At 38.5% G+C, this 21776-nt stretch overlaps 1 protein-coding gene across 1 annotated transcript in view; it reads left to right on the forward strand.

Moving 5' to 3' along the window:
* LOC114244935 (cationic amino acid transporter 3) overlaps positions 1 to 15968 on the forward strand; it is a 39508-nt gene extending 23540 nt beyond the window's left edge. Inside the window, exons 2-11 of the mRNA XM_028176892.2 lie at positions 5490 to 5715; positions 6397 to 6681; positions 7413 to 7517; positions 10209 to 10495; positions 10993 to 11230; positions 11573 to 11675; positions 12163 to 12317; positions 12651 to 12808; positions 13418 to 13526; positions 13990 to 15968. Of these exons, the coding sequence (XP_028032693.2) occupies positions 5490 to 5715; positions 6397 to 6681; positions 7413 to 7517; positions 10209 to 10495; positions 10993 to 11230; positions 11573 to 11675; positions 12163 to 12317; positions 12651 to 12808; positions 13418 to 13526; positions 13990 to 14090 (1767 nt within the window). The 3' untranslated portion in view covers positions 14091 to 15968. The remainder of the gene's footprint in view (positions 1 to 5489; positions 5716 to 6396; positions 6682 to 7412; positions 7518 to 10208; positions 10496 to 10992; positions 11231 to 11572; positions 11676 to 12162; positions 12318 to 12650; positions 12809 to 13417; positions 13527 to 13989) is intronic.
* The last annotated feature ends 5808 nt before the right edge of the window (positions 15969 to 21776 follow it).

A 21776-nucleotide genomic window follows, 5' to 3' on the forward strand; every position in this document is an offset into this window, starting at 1 on the left:
TACGCCGGCGAAGCTTTCTTCGAAATTTGATTCCAGGCCTTGATTCAATATATTATACCAGAGCGGTAAAAGACATTGGTATAAACAAGTTAATCATCTTTTCTACATGGTACTGCCGTGTTAATGGTAAGATCAGTCCACAGGCGTGACAATTGCAATGATAGGATCGGTAAATTTGAGATTTTAACGGACGTGACGTCTGCAGCCACGCCCGACCACCAGCCAAAGCCAACGAAGAGGGGATAGTGTCAATAAAACAAGCCTTGTCAGCCATTTCTACCCGCATTCTGCTTTCTCGCACAAATAAAAGAACTTGTCGTTACGCGGCTGGTTTTTATATTGCATCATTTACAACAGATTTGATACGGGCTTCATTTTCTCGACAGTCATCAGTACGACGACCACTCTACCTTTTCAAACTAGAGAAAGAAGTTTTGGACAAAACCTCGCCAAATCGTGCGTCACAAATGTTGATAAACCTACTTCAAAATATCTAGTTGAATCATTCTAAACCATTTATCTGTTTACAAACAAATCTAGTTTAATGGTCTAAGATATGACTCTTCAGTTTAGTTTGCAGAATCATCATATACTTAAGATAAGATTGAAGCCATTTATTTGTGTGCTAATTTAATTTTCAGAAACAATAAAGTGTTGTTTTATTTCCACGTGCACTATACTTTTTTTTCTTGCTTTCATAAAAATATGATAACAAATTAATACTTTAATTATACTCTACTTCTTATAATTCTCAATATAATTTTCTCTTTTTCTCTTAAAATTAAAATATATTTTGTGAATTAGAGTTCGCGCGCAAACGTAATGTCTATTTTTTTTCTACCTATTTTCTGGTAGCCTAGGGAGTTATTCCAGCTACGGGCGGACGTGTAGGTGAGCTCACGAGATCAACCTAAGAGAATCTGCTAACACTAGCCCTAGCAAGAGCAGCGCTTCGCTGAATCTACCACCAAATAGGAATCGCGAGTCACTGAGAAAATCCGACGAGAAACTCAGTGGGCTGATGTCTATAATATGACACCTCTGTAGTAGAAGCCAGTATTTTGTAGTCGTTTGAAGTTGTAGCTCATCACACTCGAATATATCTTCTGAAGAAAGTCTGGTGCTTTTGAAACCAGATATAGACAAAAGACTTGACCATCCGTACACAAACAAAAAACATAATTCGCTGCGCGCCGAAGATTCAAGATTTAATTTGTAGATACGGGTAAACAGTTCCATCGTACCTATTTCTTTAGCTTGGAGGAACGCAGAGGTACCAAGTATAATACGTTGATGATAAAAAAATATACCTAGAAATGATGATGAGAACTATTTCAGCGGCAGTTAGGAAAAGATCACACAGGACACAAGGAGATCTAGTAAAAGTAAACAAAGCTGAATAAATAATAAAAATGTAATGAACATTGAAATTGATTACGCCAACTTAGTTATAAATAGTATGCACACTTAGAAACTACGTTATTGTTGTCTTCAACAAGCCTTGAGTAATTTTACATAATTTAAACTACTTTTAATGTTTCATTTCGGCTTTAATATTTTCGTTTCACGACCAAATGCCCGATGTATTCCTATCTATGCGACTGTGCCAATGTTCGAATCTAGCAGACAAGCACCAATTTCTCTGATAAAATACGCACTCAATAAATATTCACGAATGACTTCCACGGTGAAGGAACATCATCGTGTTATAAATCAATCAAACACGCAAAATTTATAATTTGCGTAATTACTGGTGGTAGGACCTCTTCTGAGTCCACACGGGCAGGTACCACCACCCTGCCTATTTCGGCCGTGAAGCAGTAATGCGTTTCGGTTTGAAGGGTGGGGCAGCCGTTGTATTGTAAAAAACTGAGCAATAGAATTGATGTCGCGAAGTAAGGGTGCCATTTACGTTCTTAATGTCTTTGAGCTCCGATATCCACTGAACACCATCAAGTGGGCCGTGAACTCATACTCCTATCTATACTTTTTCTATACTAATATTATAAAGAGGAAAGATTTGTTTGTTTGTTTGTTTCGAATAGGCTCCGAAACTACTGGACCGATTTGAAAAATTCTTTTTCCCTTAGAAGCCGACATTGTCCCTGATGAACATAGGCTACTTTTTTTAATTTTTTTTTTATTTTTTTTTTTGGTTTCATGTGTGTTTTAATGTTTCCGAAGCGAAGCGAGGGCGGGTCGCTAGTAATATTATAAAGCTGAAGAGTTTGTTTGTTTGAACGCGCTAATCTCAGGAACTACTAGTCCGATTTGAAAAATTCTTTCAGTGTTGAGGAAGGCTATAGGATATATAACATCACGCTAACATAACAGCACCAATAAAGAATGTTTCAAAATAGGGGTTTAAATAGCTCCTTAACATTCTATAATTCAAAAATATTTTTACTTTCTACGTAAATGAAGTGGAGGTAAAATTTAGCGTTATGCCAAAGTAACTATTCCATGCGGACGGAGTCGCAGGATAAAGTTAGTCATTCATATAATCGAGAAAAATTGTTTTTCGAAGCCCTCAATGTTTCAACCTTGTGTCTAGAGGCCATCAGCTCACGAGTAAGGAACGGATGACACGTAATCAAGAGATAAATTTACTATTCAGGAAAATAACGTACAAATTCTCGGCATGAAACGTATGATAAATCCTCTTCAAATGACCTTAACTAATAATGTGTTTCTGTGTCACCGTAATGTGTTTTGTTGCGTTATCATTAAGACAGACGATTTGAAGCTCATCAGCATTGTCCCTGACTGAATTATTTGCTTAACCTATCTGCCACTAGCCTCAATTGGATATTCTGGCTACAACATGACTAGTAGGCAGCGGCTTGGCTCTGCTCCTGGCATTGCTGAAGTTCATGGGCGACGATAACCACTTACCATCAGGTGGGCCGTACGCTCGTCTGCCTACAAAGGCAATAAAGAATAAATAAATAAAAAAGTAGGCAAACATAAGGGGCTCAGTCTGGGAAGGCTTGCCAACATATATTGTCCTAGCAAGAGCAATGTTTCGCTGAATCTACCACGGGATAGGAATCACAACCCACTGAGAAAATCCGGCGAGAAAATTAGTGGGTTGTGTCTGTGGGTGCCAGATTGAAAACTTCTGGATCTCAGAATAGCCAAAGCCTTCCGGAGGTTTGAACTGTATCAGACAAAGGCCTCATGGCCAAAACTAACGATCTAAACGAAATTATAAAAGATACTACGGAAGGGCAGTCCACTGAATTAGTAAAGCGGAAATGTAGACTAGACTTAGAAATAGCTTAAAAGAAACAGTTGTAGCAGTAACTATCACAGAACAAAAGATATCAGACATATGCCTGACGACATTTTAAATATATTATCAATAAATATTTAAATTAAACAAGATTCGAACATTCGAGCCATCAGTCTATCAAACGAAATCACCCGATCGGTGGATGATCTTCTCTTTTTCTTGATCGACAAATCTTGAAGTAGATTCCTCTAAATCTGCACTCAAATAACTATTCTGAATGAACATTAGTTACAGCTACCCGAACTAACACACGCTTTATCTATTGTATTTCAATTTTAAAATTTCAAATCTCCAAACCGTTTTTAATAATAAATGTAACAAGTGACAGATCATTTGAGTTGACTACAAAAATCGGAGAAGGTTCTAGTTTCGATTGTATGTATTCGTATTAGGGATTAAACTATGAAATTGTCGATTTGTACTAAAAAATTGAAATGCGTTTTTTTTTTTCATTTGACATCTTTATTTAATCAAAATATCTACTAATATTATCTACTTATACACATTGCTGCCATCTAATAGGAAGGTAATTTATCCTTTGCAATAGAACTCTGTTGATCTAGATTCAACAAACTGTGTGAAAGCATTTTTTGCTGCCTCCTGGGAAGAAAACTTACTATCGCGTAGGAAATTGTCCATTCAAAAATCACTCGAATTTACGAAGTATCCATCTCTCTTGTCTCGTTGTCTCAGCTGAATAAAAAAACAACTGAAAGTCGATTATCGAATGATGCACATTTTTTTAAAAAAGAACCCCATAGATACCTCATACCATGAAAAAAGTTTCATTCAAAAATCTCAAACCATGAAGGTTCTATGCCAATTCGAAGTACCTATGACAATAAAACGGCAATTTCATACTTTAGCCACTATTATTTTTAGTGTATGTACATCGATATTTCCTTCATTTTATTCATAAAATTCTTATCTTTTTCCCATTGAAAACGTATACCGCTCGGAATAATCCTATTATTAAGTTTTATGGATGTATTTCAATGAAAATAATATATAATATTTTTAAATCTTCGGACTTGTAAGAGTCGTTATTGAATGCAGTAACCGTGACAATCGTAACAATAAAAAATGAAAATTAAATGGTGTTGATTGACGTTACAAAGGTTTGAACGTGGACTGTTTGGGTAGATTGAATATAAATTAAATCTATATATATATATATATATATATATATATATAATTGCTGTTCGTTAGTCTCGCTAAAACTCTAGAACGGCTGGACCGATTTGGCTAATTTTGGTCCTGAATTATTTGTGGAAGTCCAGAGAAGGTTTAAAAGGTAGATAAATATGATAATGCTCGAAATTAAATAAAAATAACAATTTTGTTTTTACTTTGATGTGTCCCCCGTCGGACAGATTGCTTTTGTTTGTTTTAAGTTTATTTTATACAAAAGTTTAGATATTTTATTTATCGATTGAGGCACTACGAAGCCTGCTGGGTCAGCTAGGAAAAAATTAAAATCGAAATTAAAACAATAAAGTTTTTTGTTATTGACAAGAAGGTAGATTGGACGACTGGTGGTAGGACATATTGTGAGTCCGCACGGGTCCTTCACTGCCGTGAAGCAGTAACGCGTTTCGGTTTGAAGGACGGGGCACTATACTGTCACAAGTGAGCCCTTCAAACTCATGTCTCAAGGTGGGTAGGGGCATTTACGTTGTAGATGTCTATGGGCTCGGGTAACCACTCAACACTAGGTGGGCTGTGGCCTCGTCCACCCATCTAAGCAATAAAAAAAATATGTTATCAGCGTGCCCGCTGGAAATTATAGCAAATGGAAGGAGTTTTTATCCGCGATAGGGGGTAGTGAACTTGCACTGAAAGGAACATCCAGCAATTGTAAGAAGCCACTTGCAGGCGAGCATGCAACATTAACGCTTCGCCATATTGTGTAAACATCATCATCAGTGTAAACATCCAGAAACGTCGTATTGTCTATAGCTTACAAAGTATATTGAATAAGCTTCGTAAATTGTTTATTGTATAGCGAGACACGAATTAGTAGTTAGCATCAATTATCATTTGCGATGCGAAATACTAAAATAGTATTGCGATACTAATTGCATTGGCAGGCCACACCGTGAAGTTCTAACGTGAAGTTCTTATTTATATGCGGTTTGTCTCGGATTAAAACTTGATTACATTTACTCTACGCTACAATTTCAATCATCCACAGATGAGTAAGATCTTCGCGGCGCTACGTCGCTGCAAAAAGCTGGACGACAACGACAACACCACCCAGTTGTCCAGATGCCTTGGACTATTCGACCTCACCTCGCTAGGAGTCGGGAGTACCCTCGGTCTAGGAGTGTACGTGCTAGCCGGTGCTGTCGCCAAAACCGTTGCTGGACCGGCGGTTACCCTCAGCTTTTTGGTGGCAGCCATTGCTTCTGCTTTTGCTGGTGAGTGTGAGCAAACAAGCGAGTCTAAGCAAAGAGCCCACTAGTTCTAATAACTGTTATCCTTAATACTTGCTCATTCTAAGTGTGATATAAAATATTTTTAAAAATGGTTGGAACATGTGGTTGGAACAAGTCGTTGTGGCCTAAAGGATAAGACATCCGGTGCATTCGTATGTAGCGATGCACCGGTGTTCGAATCCCGCAGGCGGGTACCAATTTTTCTAATGAAATACGTACTCAACAAATGTTCACGATTGACTGCCACGGTGAAGGAATAACATCGTGTAATAAAAATCAAACCCGCAAAATTATAACTTGCGTAATCACTGGTGGTAGGATCTCTTGGGAGTCCGCACGGGTAGGTACCACCACCCCGCCTATTTCCGCCGTGAAGCAGTAATGCGTTTCTGTTCGAAGGGTGGGGTAGCCGTTGTAACTATACTGAGATCTTAGAACTTATATCTCGAGGTGGGTGGCGCATTTACGTTGTAGATATCTATGGGCTCCAGTAACCACTTAACACCAGGTGGGCTATGAGCTCGTCCATCCATCTTAGCAATAAAAAAAAAAAAAAATGTGGCGACTCCTCGAAGATAAGCGCAGAGAAAATTTAAAACCAAAAGTAAATTAACAGTCCAGCGTTCCTCCCACAGAATTAAAAACAACTTCTCTTTCCCCCAGGGCTATGTTACGCAGAATTCGCTTCAAGAGTTCCGAAAGCCGGTTCGGCTTACATCTACAGTTACGTAAGCGTCGGGGAGTTCATCGCGTTCACGATTGGTTGGAACCTGATTCTGGAGTACGCTATAGGAACAGCCAGCGTCGCCAAAGGCATGGCGGTCTACATTGACACCCTCTTCAATAACACCATGGCGAGGACGATGACGGCCGCAGCTCCGATCAATGTGTCCTTCTTGGCTGACTACCCTGATTTCTTTGCGTTTGGTCTAGTTATTTTAATAACTGGTGAGTAACTTTTTACAATTTTTTATCGATAAAATATCAATGAAATGGTTGTTATTATCCCTCAAAATACTTCCTTTCCTTCCAAGCTGCCTTTGCCTTAAATATAGTTAGAGATAGACTAGATTTAGATAGATAGTGGTACTGATTCTCATATTCAAATTTATAGTCGTAAGAAAAATATGTCACATATATTTTTATAACCTGAATTTGTGTATCTATTTCTACTGTATTCCACATGGTAATTACTACAATCCGACTAAGACTTGAACCACATTTCTCAAACTAGGTGTTGACATTCAAGACGCATTGTTTCAAGGTTGTGATCACTAAAGAGCATTGAGATAACTCTTGCATCAGCTCTAACGCTAGAACCAGATTTAGGGACTCCAATTACCTTACTCGTCGAACTCGGCAAAGAGTTCGACGTGCAACCTAACCCATGTATCAGTCCGCTGAGTTTCTCGCCGGATCTTCTCAGCGGGTTACGATTCCGATCCGGTAGTAGATTCATTCGCGAAGCAGCTGCTCTTGAGTTGTTAGGTATCCTTTGAAGGTGCTTGGGCAGCTTTGAGCATCACTCTTCATGTCCTGATGAAACTGGAAAGGCCTCTGGGCCACCAGTAATCCCTCATTCATAAAAAAAGGACTGAGATCTGCCCATACAAAACCGCAAAAAATTGAATCAGAATTGATAGAAGTAAGCTGTAATGTTATTCAAATGTCTCTTCTAGTCCTGCTTGGTATCGGAGTTAGCGAATCTACGAAACTGAACAACGTGTTCACAGCCCTCAATATGATAACCGTCATAATTGTGGTCGTCGCTGGAGCTATCAAAAGTAAATATACATCATTTCTTGTTATTCTTATTATTATTGGTGGTTTTTCAATCAGTATTTTTAAAGCAGTCGATCGTTTTTTATTTATTTATTTAATAGCTACTTTAATTTTGTTAAGTTGCTAGGAATTTACGAGTTTTGGGATGAATGGAAACAACTTTATTTTAACTTTTACAAGTTTTTTTTATTAAAAATAGAATATGTATTTAATTCATGAAATGAACCGTAACGTTGAGATGTCAGGGATTATGGTAGATCCTCGATCGTTGATTTGCTCATTTTTACAACTACCACATGGCGGACACTTGAACCTAGTTCGTAATTTTAGTGAATACGTAATGAAAATCGTTGAATTATAATTTCCTTTATCTAAATTACAAAAAAATCGACCAAAATCCAGATGCAGTGACATAATTCTATTATAATACTTAATATTATAAAGCTGAAGAGTGTGTTTGTTTGAACGCGCTAATCTCAGGAATGACTGGGCCAATTTGAAAAATTCTTTCAGTGTTAGATAGCCCATTCATTGAGGAAGGCTGTAGGTTATATAACTTCACGGTAAGGCCAATACAAGTGGAGCACCATTAAAGAATGTTTCAAAATAGGGGGTTAAATAGCTCCATAACATTCTATAATTCAAATGTATTTTGACTTTCTACGTGGAGTGTAGGTAACATTTTGCGTTATGCCAAAGTAACTATTCCACGCGGACGGAGTCGCGGGCAAAAGCTAGTTATAATATATACGGTGTATGTAAAACTATACTTAAACAATTCTTAACTTTTTTTCATAAAAATTTTAATCTCGTACTAATTACATTAGTATCTATGTTACTCTATTAGCTACAACGTATTCTTCTATACATTTTTTTAAGTTTGATGAAGGCTTTGTCACTACTCTATGGAAAGCTTAACTATCAATTAACATCAGAAATCACGTTGCTTATCTAAACCATAAAACACTATCAAACACTTTTAAAAGTGGTTTCTGATGGTGTAAGAGAATTAAACGAAAATTTCCGTCACATAAAAAAAGAACAATGGGAAACATTTTTAATTTAAATTTTCTGCTTATCTCAACTTTATTTTCATATTTTTAAATCAATTCAATAATATTATCTACACATTAAAAAACAAAATAACATTTCTCACTAACACATTTATCTAAATACAGCAATGATGCCAAACTGTCTGTAAAGTATGCTGATTTGTAATAAAACATTATCTTATCGGATTTTAATGTCCATAATGTAAGATTCTAGTTTTCAATCTTGTTTTCTTCTTTCGTAGATAATATTTAACTCGCTTTTTCTAGCTAATATTAAAAGGTTTGATTATTATTTATTTGATTAATATTAGATTATTGGAATGTTTATTTATTTTTGGAAACACGTCAAGGAAGGTTTTAGAGGAAGAGGTAGACCTATGAAAAAATGATGGATTGCGTGAAAGACGATATGTGTAAGAGAGGAGTGAGCGAAGAAATTGTATATGATAGAGGAGTATGAAAGGAGAAAACATGTTGCGCCGACCCTAGGTGATTGGGAGAAGGACAGGAGAATGATGATGATGGAAACGCTTAAAAAAATGCTAAGCAGAATTGAGCTGACTGAAAGCTAGCGAAGCCGTTACCAATAAATATACATCGTTAGTCGTTACAACACATGAAGTCGTCGCGGCCTAACAGATAGCATCCGGTGCATTTGTGTTGAGCGATGCAACAGTGTTCGAATCTCAGGCGGGTACCAATTTTTCTAATGAAATACGTACTCAACAAATGTTCACGATTGACTTCCACGGTGAAGGAATAACATCGTGTAATAAAAATGAAACCCGCAAAATTATAATTTGCGTAATTACTGGTGGTAGGACCTCTCGTGAGTCCGCGCGGGTGGGTACCACCACACTGCCTATTTCTGCCGTGAAGCAGTAATGCGTTTCGGTTCGAAGGGTAGGGCAGCCGTTGTAACTATACTTGAGACCTTAGAACTTATATCTCAAGGTGGGTGGCGCATTTACGTTGTGTATGTCTATGGGCTCCAGTAACCACTTAACACCAGGTGGGCTGTGAGCTCGTCCTCACATCTAGGCAATAAAAAATAAAACAACGCCTTGAGAGAAATGACTGAGGTCGGAACGGTAATGGAAATGATGTCGTGCTTATGACGTCAATCGCTAATTGAAGTAATAATTACCTATATGATTTAAGTAATTGCAATTTTAATTGACTAGTAAAGATCCGAAAAATATACAAATATACAGCTTTTGGCGTAGAAAAACTTTTAGTATTTTTGTTTAGGGCGAATATGAAAAATGTCGTCGTTATTCAATATAGTGTGCTCTCTATATATTGTGAAAATGGAAGGCTTTTTTTTGACCGCGAAATAGGTTTACATTTGTTTTTGATAGGACAAAAATGACAGTCAGCACGTTAGTTTTATTTAAAATCACTAGGCTATCCTACCATTCAAACCAAAACAATAGAGGGCATATCAATAACACTCGAACTATTTTCCTGATTGAGACGCACATAAATTTTAGGCAGCGGCTTGTCTCTGCCCCTGGCATTGTTGACGTCAATGAGCGACGGTGACCACTTACCATCAGGTGGGCCGTACGCTCGTCTGCCTACAAAGGCAATAAAAAAAACACGCGATCCTCGTGATAATAAAATAATAATTTGCACCAGGTAACCCAGCTAACTGGAACATCAAGCTGACCGATATCCCACCCGAGTACCTGAGTCAAGCCGGCGAAGGAGGCTTCATGCCGTGGGGGGTGGCGGGCGTCATGGCGGGGGCGGCTAAATGCTTCTTCGGCTTCGTCGGCTTCGACTGCGTAGCCACCACCGGAGAAGAAGCCAAGAACCCGAAAAGAGACATACCTCTATCAATAGTTCTGTCTCTGATCATAATCTTCTTGTCATATTTCTCCATCGCCACAGTGCTCACCATGATGCTGCCCTATTATTTGCAGGTGAGGATTTTCAATCGGTCAATTCATACGTGCTATTACATTAGGTCCATATTACCCTATCGTAACGATCGACGATCCCAGGAAATCAGTTATTTTGCGCGGTATTAGGTTTCATTTTGTATTTTTCATAGTGAATGTTGCAAAAATCATTGAAAAGGCCTCAATCCTAGCCTTTTCTTTTTCGAGGAAATATATAATTTATTTAGCAGTGGACGTTAGAAGACTGATGTGATGATCTAGGGTCCAACCTAATTTAGAATTAAATAGAATTAAGGATTAGATCGTGCATGATTATCCCAGCGATAACCAACATGATTCCGGGAACTAAACAATGTCCCGGTTACTTACTGATGACATTCAAATCTCGTACAATACTTTAAACCTGCCCTGCATGCCGCTTTGGTGAATGACGGAGACAAGTTGACTTAGTAGTGTGATGCTCTGTTACTTCCTCTACAGAAACCAAATTTTAATTTCACTGTTGTCAAATTTAACAGGACGCGGAGGCTCCATTCCCGTATGTATTCGAACAAGCCAACCTACCAGTGATCAAATGGATAGTGACAGTGGGCGCTATATTTGCTTTGTGCACGAGCCTCCTCGGTGCCATGTTCCCACTCCCGCGGGTGCTGTACGCCATGGCGAGTGACGGGGTGCTGTTCCGACCACTAGCCGCCATAGAACCGAGGACCAAGACCCCATTGTTGGCCACTGCGATTAGCGGATTTCTTTCAGGTTTGAATTTATTTTTCCCCTATTTTTCCCCTTCAAAATTTTAAAAAGTCTTATATAATATAAAACCTAGATCGGCTAAATAACATAGAATTGTAGAAACACGAATAATCAAGCAGTAAACTTAGAGGTCCAAGGGGCTTTGATGATTGAAACTCTTCTTGAAATACCTCACTATCACATGGAATAACGACTGAACCTTACACGGTTCATAAACCAAAAAAGAAACCATTACACCGAACTTCCTACCACAACTAGAAGAATATAATATATCTTCTTGCTCTTAGACAGGCCTTACACACTTATTTCGTACATATTGTAACACTGAAATGTTATCTTTTCCAGCAATAATGGCAGCTATGTTCAATCTGAATCAGTTGATTGACATGATGTCGATTGGCACCTTGCTTGCATACACCATCGTCGCAACAAGCGTTCTCATACTCAGGTACGTCAGGTTACGTAGGAAACTTCTAATGTGACTTCCAACAAGGTTGCGTTAAATGCTTGACGCTACCATGGAATAGAAAGAGACAGAGCGAGGGTGAACGCGTGGCACTAGAACGCATGCGCGTAGTATATCTGTTACAAGCCAGCGCGAGCGTTAGCAACGAGTAGCGTCCAATATTTTAATGTAGTATTTAAAATATATATTTATTTTTCTATTTATAATTTAAAATATATAATAATAATATATAATACTCGTAATATAAATGTTGAAGATGTCCCATCTCTTATACACACCATTACATTTACCATTACAAGAGCAATCTGATTTAAGGATGAAAAATGAAGAAAACCACAATACTAAATACACATCGAAAAAGAAGTTTCACTTCATTCACGTGCACGATCGCCGTTTTTTCGTAAATGATATTTTGTAGCTTTTATAGAGAAATCAATATTTTTTGACAATAAGAGCATTCTCGGTCCAGGTACGAGGAAGAAGATGTATCCGTTGGCACGGAGAAGGTGTCGACTAGCGCGGGCGGTCTGGGCGCGGCGCTGCGTCAGGGTTGCAACCTGCTCGGACTTAAGTACCCCACGCAACTCTCCTCCACCATCGCCAAGACTACAATCGCTCTCTTCTGTGAGTTCACCTCAAAATCCTTGAAACCACAGAATTGGCTGTAATGTGGTGTATTCAGAGACATTCAGAGACATTCGTAATTCCGTAGATCACTACTGACGTCACGCACCTCCTTTTTTTCCCTAGCTAAGCTGATAGCCTTGAGAAGCTATTTCAGCGTGACCTTAGCTAATAGGTGAGCTCACGGGGCTCAAACCGGAGTGATGCTAACACTGACCCTAGCAAGAGCAGTGCTTCGCAGAATCTAGCACCGGATCAGAAACGCAACCCACTGAGAAGATCCGGCGAGAAACTCAGTGGGCGCACCTCTTTGATGTTCATTATGTAACACAGTTGTAGTGGCGCTGGCGGCGTGCGTAGTGTTCCGTGTGGGGGACGAAGTGGGACCGGGAGGCGCAGTGGTGGGAGCGGCACTGGGTGCGGCCCTGGTGGCATTACTGGTTGTACTCTACCGGCAACCAACTAATAACGTCACACATCTCTCATTCAAGGTAATTACCGTCACAAGGTAATGATTAATATTTCCCCACTTATTAGTGGGATCTGTAAATGTAGCTTTCTGTCAAGCAATTATTATAAAGTGCAAAAAACATATTCGTTTCCTACATATTATAAACCACACAAAACAAAGAAAAACACGCGGGGACTGTTGCGGTAAAGCTATTGCATAGCATTTTTTATCAACTTATGCAATTATAATTAGACAATAATAATTTAATATTAAAACAATAATAAAATAAGACCACGCTATATTTATAAACATTAACAAAAGCAAATCATTAGCTGTCCCCTTCACACTCATAAGCTAGACCGCGCGAGAGAGAGATGAGCAGACTTTTCATGATGCACGTGCAGTGCGACGTCACGCCGCGCGCTTATTCACAAACACTACACAAGCGCAACGTGTGAATGTGTTGAACGCGAGCTACATGGTAGGCGAAGTGGGAAGTGTTTGGTTTTATTTTCGTTACGGAATTTCTTGATTCGGTCGCCGCGCTAAAAGTCCGGGATAAAAGCTATGCAATAGCTTATTTAATGATATTAATAATATGTACCACAATTCCACGTTCTTTGTTCAAAATACTGAATTATGTTTGAAGGTGCCGCTAGTCCCACTTGTCCCATACCTGAGCGTCTGCATGAACGTGTATCTCATGGTCCAATTGGACTACCAGACCTGGGTTCGGTTCATCATATGGCTTGTAATCGGTAAGTTATATCTAATAGTGAAGTGGTAATATATATCTAAAATGTCAATTTAAGAGTCGAGGGTTAAAATTCATTTTAAAGGTTTCTTTCGTGTCTGGATACTCTGACGCTTTATTTAGTTTCTCTTAAAGGACGAACTCCTTAAGGATACGCCGCATCCTATGTTTAATTACCGCCGCAAATGAACAACAGCAATAACGATGGTACAACTAAGTCACTGCCATCGCTAAAATGTCTACTTTCTTACCAAGCAAGAATACCGTGAATCTTTAACTAAGCGTCATACGGCGAGTTCATTGCCCCACGTTTCGGCTGAAGCTTCCATTGCGTGCAATGTAATAGAACAATACTCATTCAGATTTGTATAGTAACATAGTTATTGTATAGTCACCAACACTACCGACCTGTCTCTGGGACAATTTCAACTAAACTTTATATTAACTGATTTTACTCTTTATTCCAGGTTACCTAATTTATTTCTTCTATGGAATCCGTAACAGTTCACTCAATGCTTCGCCGCCCGCCGGTGACAAGGATAAAACACAAGTCGTAACAAAGTTTTGATCTGTATTGCTGGAACACAAGGTTTAATTTGGCTTGGAGGACCGATTTAATTGTTGAAAAACTGAATGTTGCAGATATGTACATAATAACTATAATATTAATCCTGTGATTGTTGGACAAGTTAAGTTTGTTCATCTGTGTATTTAGAATTACTTAATTTAATTTTTATGAAATACTAAATCAAGCTTTATCACTGCAGACTACAGGGTACTTAAGGCATCTTATAGTGTGGTTATCAGAAACTTTCAAAAATCGCCAATGTGTCTCCTAGAACCTTCACTAATATCTGGACACGACTGTCCAAAAGTGAATGCAATGCTTCGAAGAATCACATACGTGGCTTTATTAATTCCACCATAACCTTATCATGTTGACTGCCGTGTAGGTCACCGGTGCCCTACGCGGCGCTCTGAAGTAATTATGTCGATTTGTATTACTAAGCGTCTGGATTGCCTAACTTTGCCTTCTTTTGTTTTTAATATATGAACGCTTGAAAGGCAAACGTGACTAAGCGACAATGCGTGAACTTTACAGTAGACTAATTTAAAGTTGAAATACCTGAAATAAATTATACTTTAATGAATCTAGCTGTAGGATTGAAATGATTATAATAGACCTAGAAATATATTTTTTTTGCGCATCGAATATGGTTATTGCCTATCATTTATGTACAAAGCCGTTACTGTCGCTTAGTCACATTTGCCTTTCAAGCGTCGATATGTTCTAATCTCTAGTCTCTTAGAAATATAATCATTCTCAGATCTTCGAATTCGTCTTTCCCAGAGTCTACTAGATATTCCGGCGCCTTAGTAACGGAAATCGACTTAATTACTTCAGTCAACCTGTTAAATATCTGAACAGATTTGGATGTACGGAACATCCGTAAAACATTAAGTGGAAATTGGTTTTAAGTTTATGACGGAGCAGTCGTGTTTTTTAGTTTTATAATTATTTATGGGCGCGTTTGCAACGAAATAGTGCAACAGGCAGCTCCTATTTTTCACTGAACGCATCTTTATTACGTGTGACGTCATTTGAGGCCAAAATATATGGCGAGTTGACCATCGATCATCTACTAATAAACACGGATTAGTTTGTGACAATTTATGTTGTGATTGTTGGTTAAATATAGATTTCATTTAAAACATTTACTGGTTCGAAAAAGTAGTTTCGATTGACGTTTTAATATGATTAGAATTATGTATTTAGAATTTTTTGTTATTTTTTTATTGCGTATTCGGACAAAATCCAAGAATATTGTAAAACATATTATAGCACTATTCCAATCTAATCAGTCACTGCCTCGATTGATTGCCTTACATAACCTTATAAATATTGTGATTTACTTCTAATAATCAAAAATATTACAGGCATATGCAAAACGCACACAGCATACATAAATGTACATAAGATACAACGCGGTATTCAATTTCATATCAATATCCATATTTGTATCTATGATTTAAATATTTAGTGGCAAATAAGACTAGATGCTCTGTCCCTTTCTAGCATGTAAGGCGTGACGTCATATCTGTCTACGATGAAATCAACTTCCGTATCTGCGATCGAAATTTCGTCTTATAAGCTTTAGTACGACCACTGATCGTTTGAAATCCACTAGTGCTAATGCGTCGGCGGGATGGATGTAATATGCTTTGCATAAGCCCTGTCTCATTAACTCCGACTGGGCTCCGGCCCGGTCCGGGGTAGGGCGCCAGCTGTGAGCGGCAGGAGTTTTAGTGTGGTTCAACTCCTACATAACCCACCCGCTGCGCGGATGGGGATCCAGCGATTTTCTCCTGTGGAAATAAGTGCGTATCGAACCTGAACTTGTTGTTACCACCATCTTCCTTCCAATTTCTGCCACAAAGCATCGGTTCGAAAATGAGACAAATTTTAAACAAAACAATGAAGAGTTGTGTTTCAAACTGAGTGACGATATTCACGCATATATGTCGGTAACCATTCAACACTAGGTAAGAACGACTTGTGCCTTTTTTTCCGGGCTGAAGGCCTATGGGGCGCGCGGGGTATGTGAGACTCAACGATCTGCAGGTGTTGAGAGCAGACCGCGGGCCCAAGGATTTTAGGGCCCACCCACTAAACGACTCCCCTGCACTCTTACACCCGACGTCCGATCTCCGTCCGGGGTCCCCAGAGTAGGGGAGGCGCGACTTGTGCCTAACCTATCTATGCAATTCTTTTGACACTACAAATAATCTGACATAACGGAACGTCAAATGTCAATTTATATAGTTGTAAGATTAATTTTATTAGTAGCCATACATTATATGTGATTCTGAAATGTGATTTTGTAACGTGTGAAAGTTATAGGTTAATATATATTTTTTTCTATTTTTGATTACCTACCTACTCAGAGTGCATGCGTCACGCTGTAGGGGAACCGATCCCGAAACTAAAATAGTGACCTGTGTGCTTAGTGCGAGTTTTTTAACGTTCTCGATAGCGTAAAAGTTAACTCAGCTGGAACGTTTGCCTACGTTTCCTCTAGGGGCGCTGTCCCAACTGCATACAAATTTAAGTTAACTTTTACGTGATCGAGAAGTTAAAAAAAACTCGCACTAAGCACAAAGCATCTATTACTGGTGGTACCTGACTCTGCACGGGTAGGTACCACCACCCTGCCTATTTCTGTTGTGAAGCAGTAATGCTTTTTTGTTTGAAGGGTGGGGCAGCCGTTGTAACTATAGGTACTGAGACCTTAGAACTCATGTCACAAGGTGGGTGGCGGCATTTACGTTGTAGATCTCTATATGCCCCGGTAACCGCTTAACACCAGTTGGGCTGTGAGCTCATCCACCATCTATGCTATAAAAAAAACCTTGATGTACGATGAAGGGAAAACCACGTTCACTGTCTAAACGAAACATAGTTTTTCTCGATACTCATTGCTGGCTCACAAAATAACTAAACCCCCCAAACGATACATTAGCGAATACGAATGCGAGTTATTCGGTTTCCGGAACGATTCTCTTACGCTTATCTGTATATCAGTATCTATTTATTGTACGGTATCAAAAACGTAAATACAAAGCCATTCAAACTTAGATTAAAGCATAGAGTGTCACAAGACCTGTTTTGAAGTAGTCTAGAAAAGCCGTGGCAGGTCATTGGCCCGGCTCCTCGCACGTCGCCTATGTCAATTTTGACAAGTGATCTCTATACTGACTGCGAAACGAAAAGAAAAGAAAAAAAGTGTGGCACTCAGGGACTGCCGCGGTAAAGCTATTGCATAGCATTTTTTATCAACTTATGCAATTATAATTCGACAATAATAATTTAATATTAAAACAATAATAAAATATGACCACGCTATATTTATAAACACTAACGAAATCAAAACATCAGACTCATAAGCTAAACCGCGCGAGAGAGAGATGGGCAGATTTTCATGATGCTCATGCAGTGCGACGTCACGCCGCGTGCTCATTCACAAACACTACACAAGCGCAACGTGTGAATGTGTTGAACGCAAGCTACATGGTAGGCGGAGTGGGGGTGTTAGGTTTTTTCGTTACGGAATTTCATGAATTCGGTCGCCGCGCTCAAGGCCCGCGATAAAAGCTATGCAATAGCTTAAAAATACATATTGTACTTAACAAGAACATTAAATAAATCTGTATATGACTAAATCTTAAAATGAAAATTATCTAACCTAATTACTTAAAATTAAATTTGATTACGTTGTTTTAATTCTACAATGTCGATAATTATGTAATTTATATAACTATATAGGATATATAAGCACAGTTGAGGATTTGCTCAAATTACTTTCCTATCTTTCCGCGAGTAGAATGATATTAGCATTAAAATTAAAATTAGCATAATAATAAACAATAACCGTCTATATATTGAGTTTACACGTTTATATTTTAGATTTACTTAATAATAATAAACAATATATTACAGGGATGAATGTGATACAAAATATATTTTGTTATTTAAAAGACGTATGAGACGTATTTGTATGAAGTTGAGAAAGTTATTTGTTATATTTACCCAATTATACTATGTTAATGTTACGCGCTAGGGTTAAAGATAAATTAAAAAAATCTACCGAAATATAAATTAAAACTGTATTCAACACTTAGAACACTCATAGAACACTTTAAAATTCTCAATTCACTTCTTCCGCTTCGCTTCAGGTGACCCGTTCGCTGTTTCGAGTAGTTCCAATTACTAACTGACGCTTTTATAGTCGATACAACATCCCTAGAATCGTCGAGAACATTCCTCACAATTCGAGTACCTTCGATGGGCGTTTCCGCTATCTGACAATAGATGGCGTTGTACTTCTCGAGCTTTCTAGATGTTACTGGATCCTTCGATATTCGTTCGGCTATTCGGCGATAGATGCTGTTAGTCTTGCCGGCGTAACAATAAGATTTGAGGTATTTATCTGTTCCCGGTGACTACATTTTATTAATTATCCTGCATATTAGGGGTTAAAAAATTAGTTAAACTATAGTAACTATAAAACTATAGATGTTTCGGCTATATATTCATAATTAACTTTAATTACTCAATCATTATTTGTGTGCATGTGTCTTAGTGAACTTAGTGTGAACTTAGATACAATGATGTTTATTTTATGTTGTTTAATTAATAAATTTATTAAATATTTATTTTGATATCATTTTAAAAAGGTACACCACTAAGTATGCTTATGTTTGTATTTATATTTTACATGTATATTACGACCGTTCAATGATTTCTTCGTTATTTATGGAGAGATTTCGAAAAAGTTTATTATTATTATGGATAGCTGTAAATAAATGTTAACTTTTATTTTATTGTATTTTAATTTAGTTTTTTTTTTCGATTTTATAATACAGCCATCTGTTAAAAATAATATATTTCTTTTTTCGTTAAAACTAATAATTATGTTTAACAATTAGCTGTCTCGAATACCAAACCTGATTTATTTCAATTCTTATTTATCCACCATTGGTTATAATTTTAATATGAAATCTTTTTATCTTTAGTAATGCGAAAGATACGTGCGAATGGTTTGTAACCCGAATGCATTTTTTATGTCTATTTTACAAACAATATTCTGTGATCTAAAAACAAAAATAAAAGAATTAAGCATTAACATTAACAAGCTTACTTTTATTTTAACCCTCAACCAAATAAATGCAGTTAATGAATATCTTAAATAAAGTAACAGTAGACGAAATTACTAAGTTGTTCAAAGATAAGTGTCTAAGATAATGTAATCTGTTTCTATCTACCTTATGTCTGCGTTCCAATTATAGTCCAGAATTAAACTGTTTAATTCGTTATTACTTAAAATATTCGAAGAATATCTTGAAACTTCGCCAATGGGACTGTAGGACGTTGATTCCGCAAGTGGCGGATGCTAGTTAACCCTACGAAAAGCATCGTTGTTCTAATTTAAAGGAGAGCTTTTTTTTATTGCTTATATGGGTGGACGAACTCACAGCCTACCTGGTGTTAAGTGGTAACTGGAGCCCATAGACATGTACAACTTAAATGCGCCATCCACCTTGAGATATAAGTTCTAAGGTCTCAGTATAATTACAACGGCTGCCCCACCCTTCAAACCAAAACGAATTACTGCTTCACGGTAGAAATAGGCAGGGCGGTGGTACCTACCCGTGCGGACTCACAAGGGGTCCTACCACCAGTTAAGAGCTCGACGCAAATTTCCTCAACTCTGTGAAGCAGTCCCAGAAAGATCAGGGTAACTGCGAGTCGTCCTCGATAGAGAATGGCCTTCCGAAGCCACATAAAATCAGTACAGGATTGGGCTGCGTTCATCCTCCGCTGATTCTACATCATGATGTGCAAGCGGAGTAAACCGCTCTTTCTTAATTACCACCGATGCTCACGCACCCTTCACCCAAATAGACACCCCGACAAACATATCAATTTCACTTCCTTAGGTTAGCCATCGAAGCGCCATGGTACGTGAGGAATGACGATCTAAAGCTTGAACCAATTCGTGGGCATACTGACACAGCGTCAGCATGCCGCTTTATGCAATGAAGGTGACGATTTTCAATACTCACAGGCAATAAAAATACGTGCAATTTTTTTTATTGCGTTTATGGGCGGACGAGCTCACAGCCCACCTGGTTTTAAATGGTTACGGGAGCCCATTGATATCTACAATGCCGCCTTGAGACATGAGTTTTAAGGTCTCAGTATAGTTACAACGGCTGCCCCACCCTTCAAAGCGATACGCATTACTGCTTCACGGCAGAAATAGGCAGAGTGATGGTAATTACCCGTGCGGACTTACAAGACATCCTACCACCAATAATTACGTTTATAATTTTGCGGGTTTGATTTTTACTACACGATGTTATTCCTTCACCGTGGAAGGCAATCGTGAACTTCTGTTAAGTATTTCATTAAAAAAATTGGTACCCGCCAGCGGGAGTAAAACATCGGTGCATGGCAAGATACGAATGCACCGGACGTCTTATCCTTTAGGCTACGGTAACTTCAAACCAGTAAATACCCATTGGCGATTGCAGAACCTAGATACTCAGAGCATGTTGTTGCCTATTCTATGTTTTTTTTTTTTTATTATTCCTTAGGTGAGTGGAGGAGCTCACAGCCCACCTGATGTTAAGCGGCCACCGGAGCCCATAGACATCCACAACGTAAATGCGCCACCCACCTTGAGATATAAGTTCTAAGGTCTCAATTATAGTTACAACGGCTGCCCCATCCTTCAAACCGAAACGCATTACTGCTTCACGGCAGAAATAGGCAGGGTGGTGGTACCTACCCGTGCGGACTCACAAGAGGTCCTACCACCAGTAAAAATCTATGTCGATTCTCTTAATCATGTTTCGCAACATGCACGGGAAGAGGTGTGGTATTCTCGGCTACAACACCAGACAGCCATTAATTAGAATCTGCTACAAGTTTTCGCAATAATTCGAGCTATTTAATCGCAATAGGATCATTGCAAAACCCCAACCGATCTCAGATAAGTCGTAAACGTACTTTGTGAGCTTTCTCGGCAAACAGAGCACGTAGCAATTTGAATTTGAATTGTTCGAGATGATACCGGCATCTCGTTTTTACCATCACACCGCCCGCCACCGGAGTAGAGTTCATCCATACTACCTGGAGCCACTGCGGTCATCCACAGTGCGTTTCCAGAGATCTTTTTTGCCACGTACCATCCGTCTATGGAATGAGCTCCTCTCCACGGTGTTTCCCGAGCGCTATGACATGTCCTTCTTCAAACGAGGCTTGTGGAGAGTATTAAGCGGTAGTCAGCAGCTTGGCTCTGGCCCTGGCATTGCTGAAGTCCATGGGCAACGGTAACCACTCACCATCAGGTGGGCCGTATGCTCATCTGCCTACAAGGGCAATAAAAAAAATAAAAATAAAACACAAAGGTAATGTAAAACACAAGTCATTTTGTAAATATTTTCATATAATTAACAAATTGTAATTATTGGTAAGCAATATTTACGATTTACATAAATTTGTCGGTTGATTGGATACGATACAATTCGTTTCGCAGTGCCAGCGCAGCGAATGCTTCCATATTAAGTAGATACCTTTATTATAAGATATCTTTTTAGATCGGAGACCGTAGATTAGTGGCTGCTCAACACAGTTGCGGACTTGGTTCTGTTCACAATATCACAATTTCATTTCTTTCAATTTTCATTC

This window comes from Bombyx mandarina, chromosome 08 (genome assembly GCF_030267445.1).
Source record: "Bombyx mandarina strain Sakado chromosome 08, ASM3026744v2".
Taxonomy (NCBI): domain Eukaryota; kingdom Metazoa; phylum Arthropoda; class Insecta; order Lepidoptera; family Bombycidae; genus Bombyx; species Bombyx mandarina.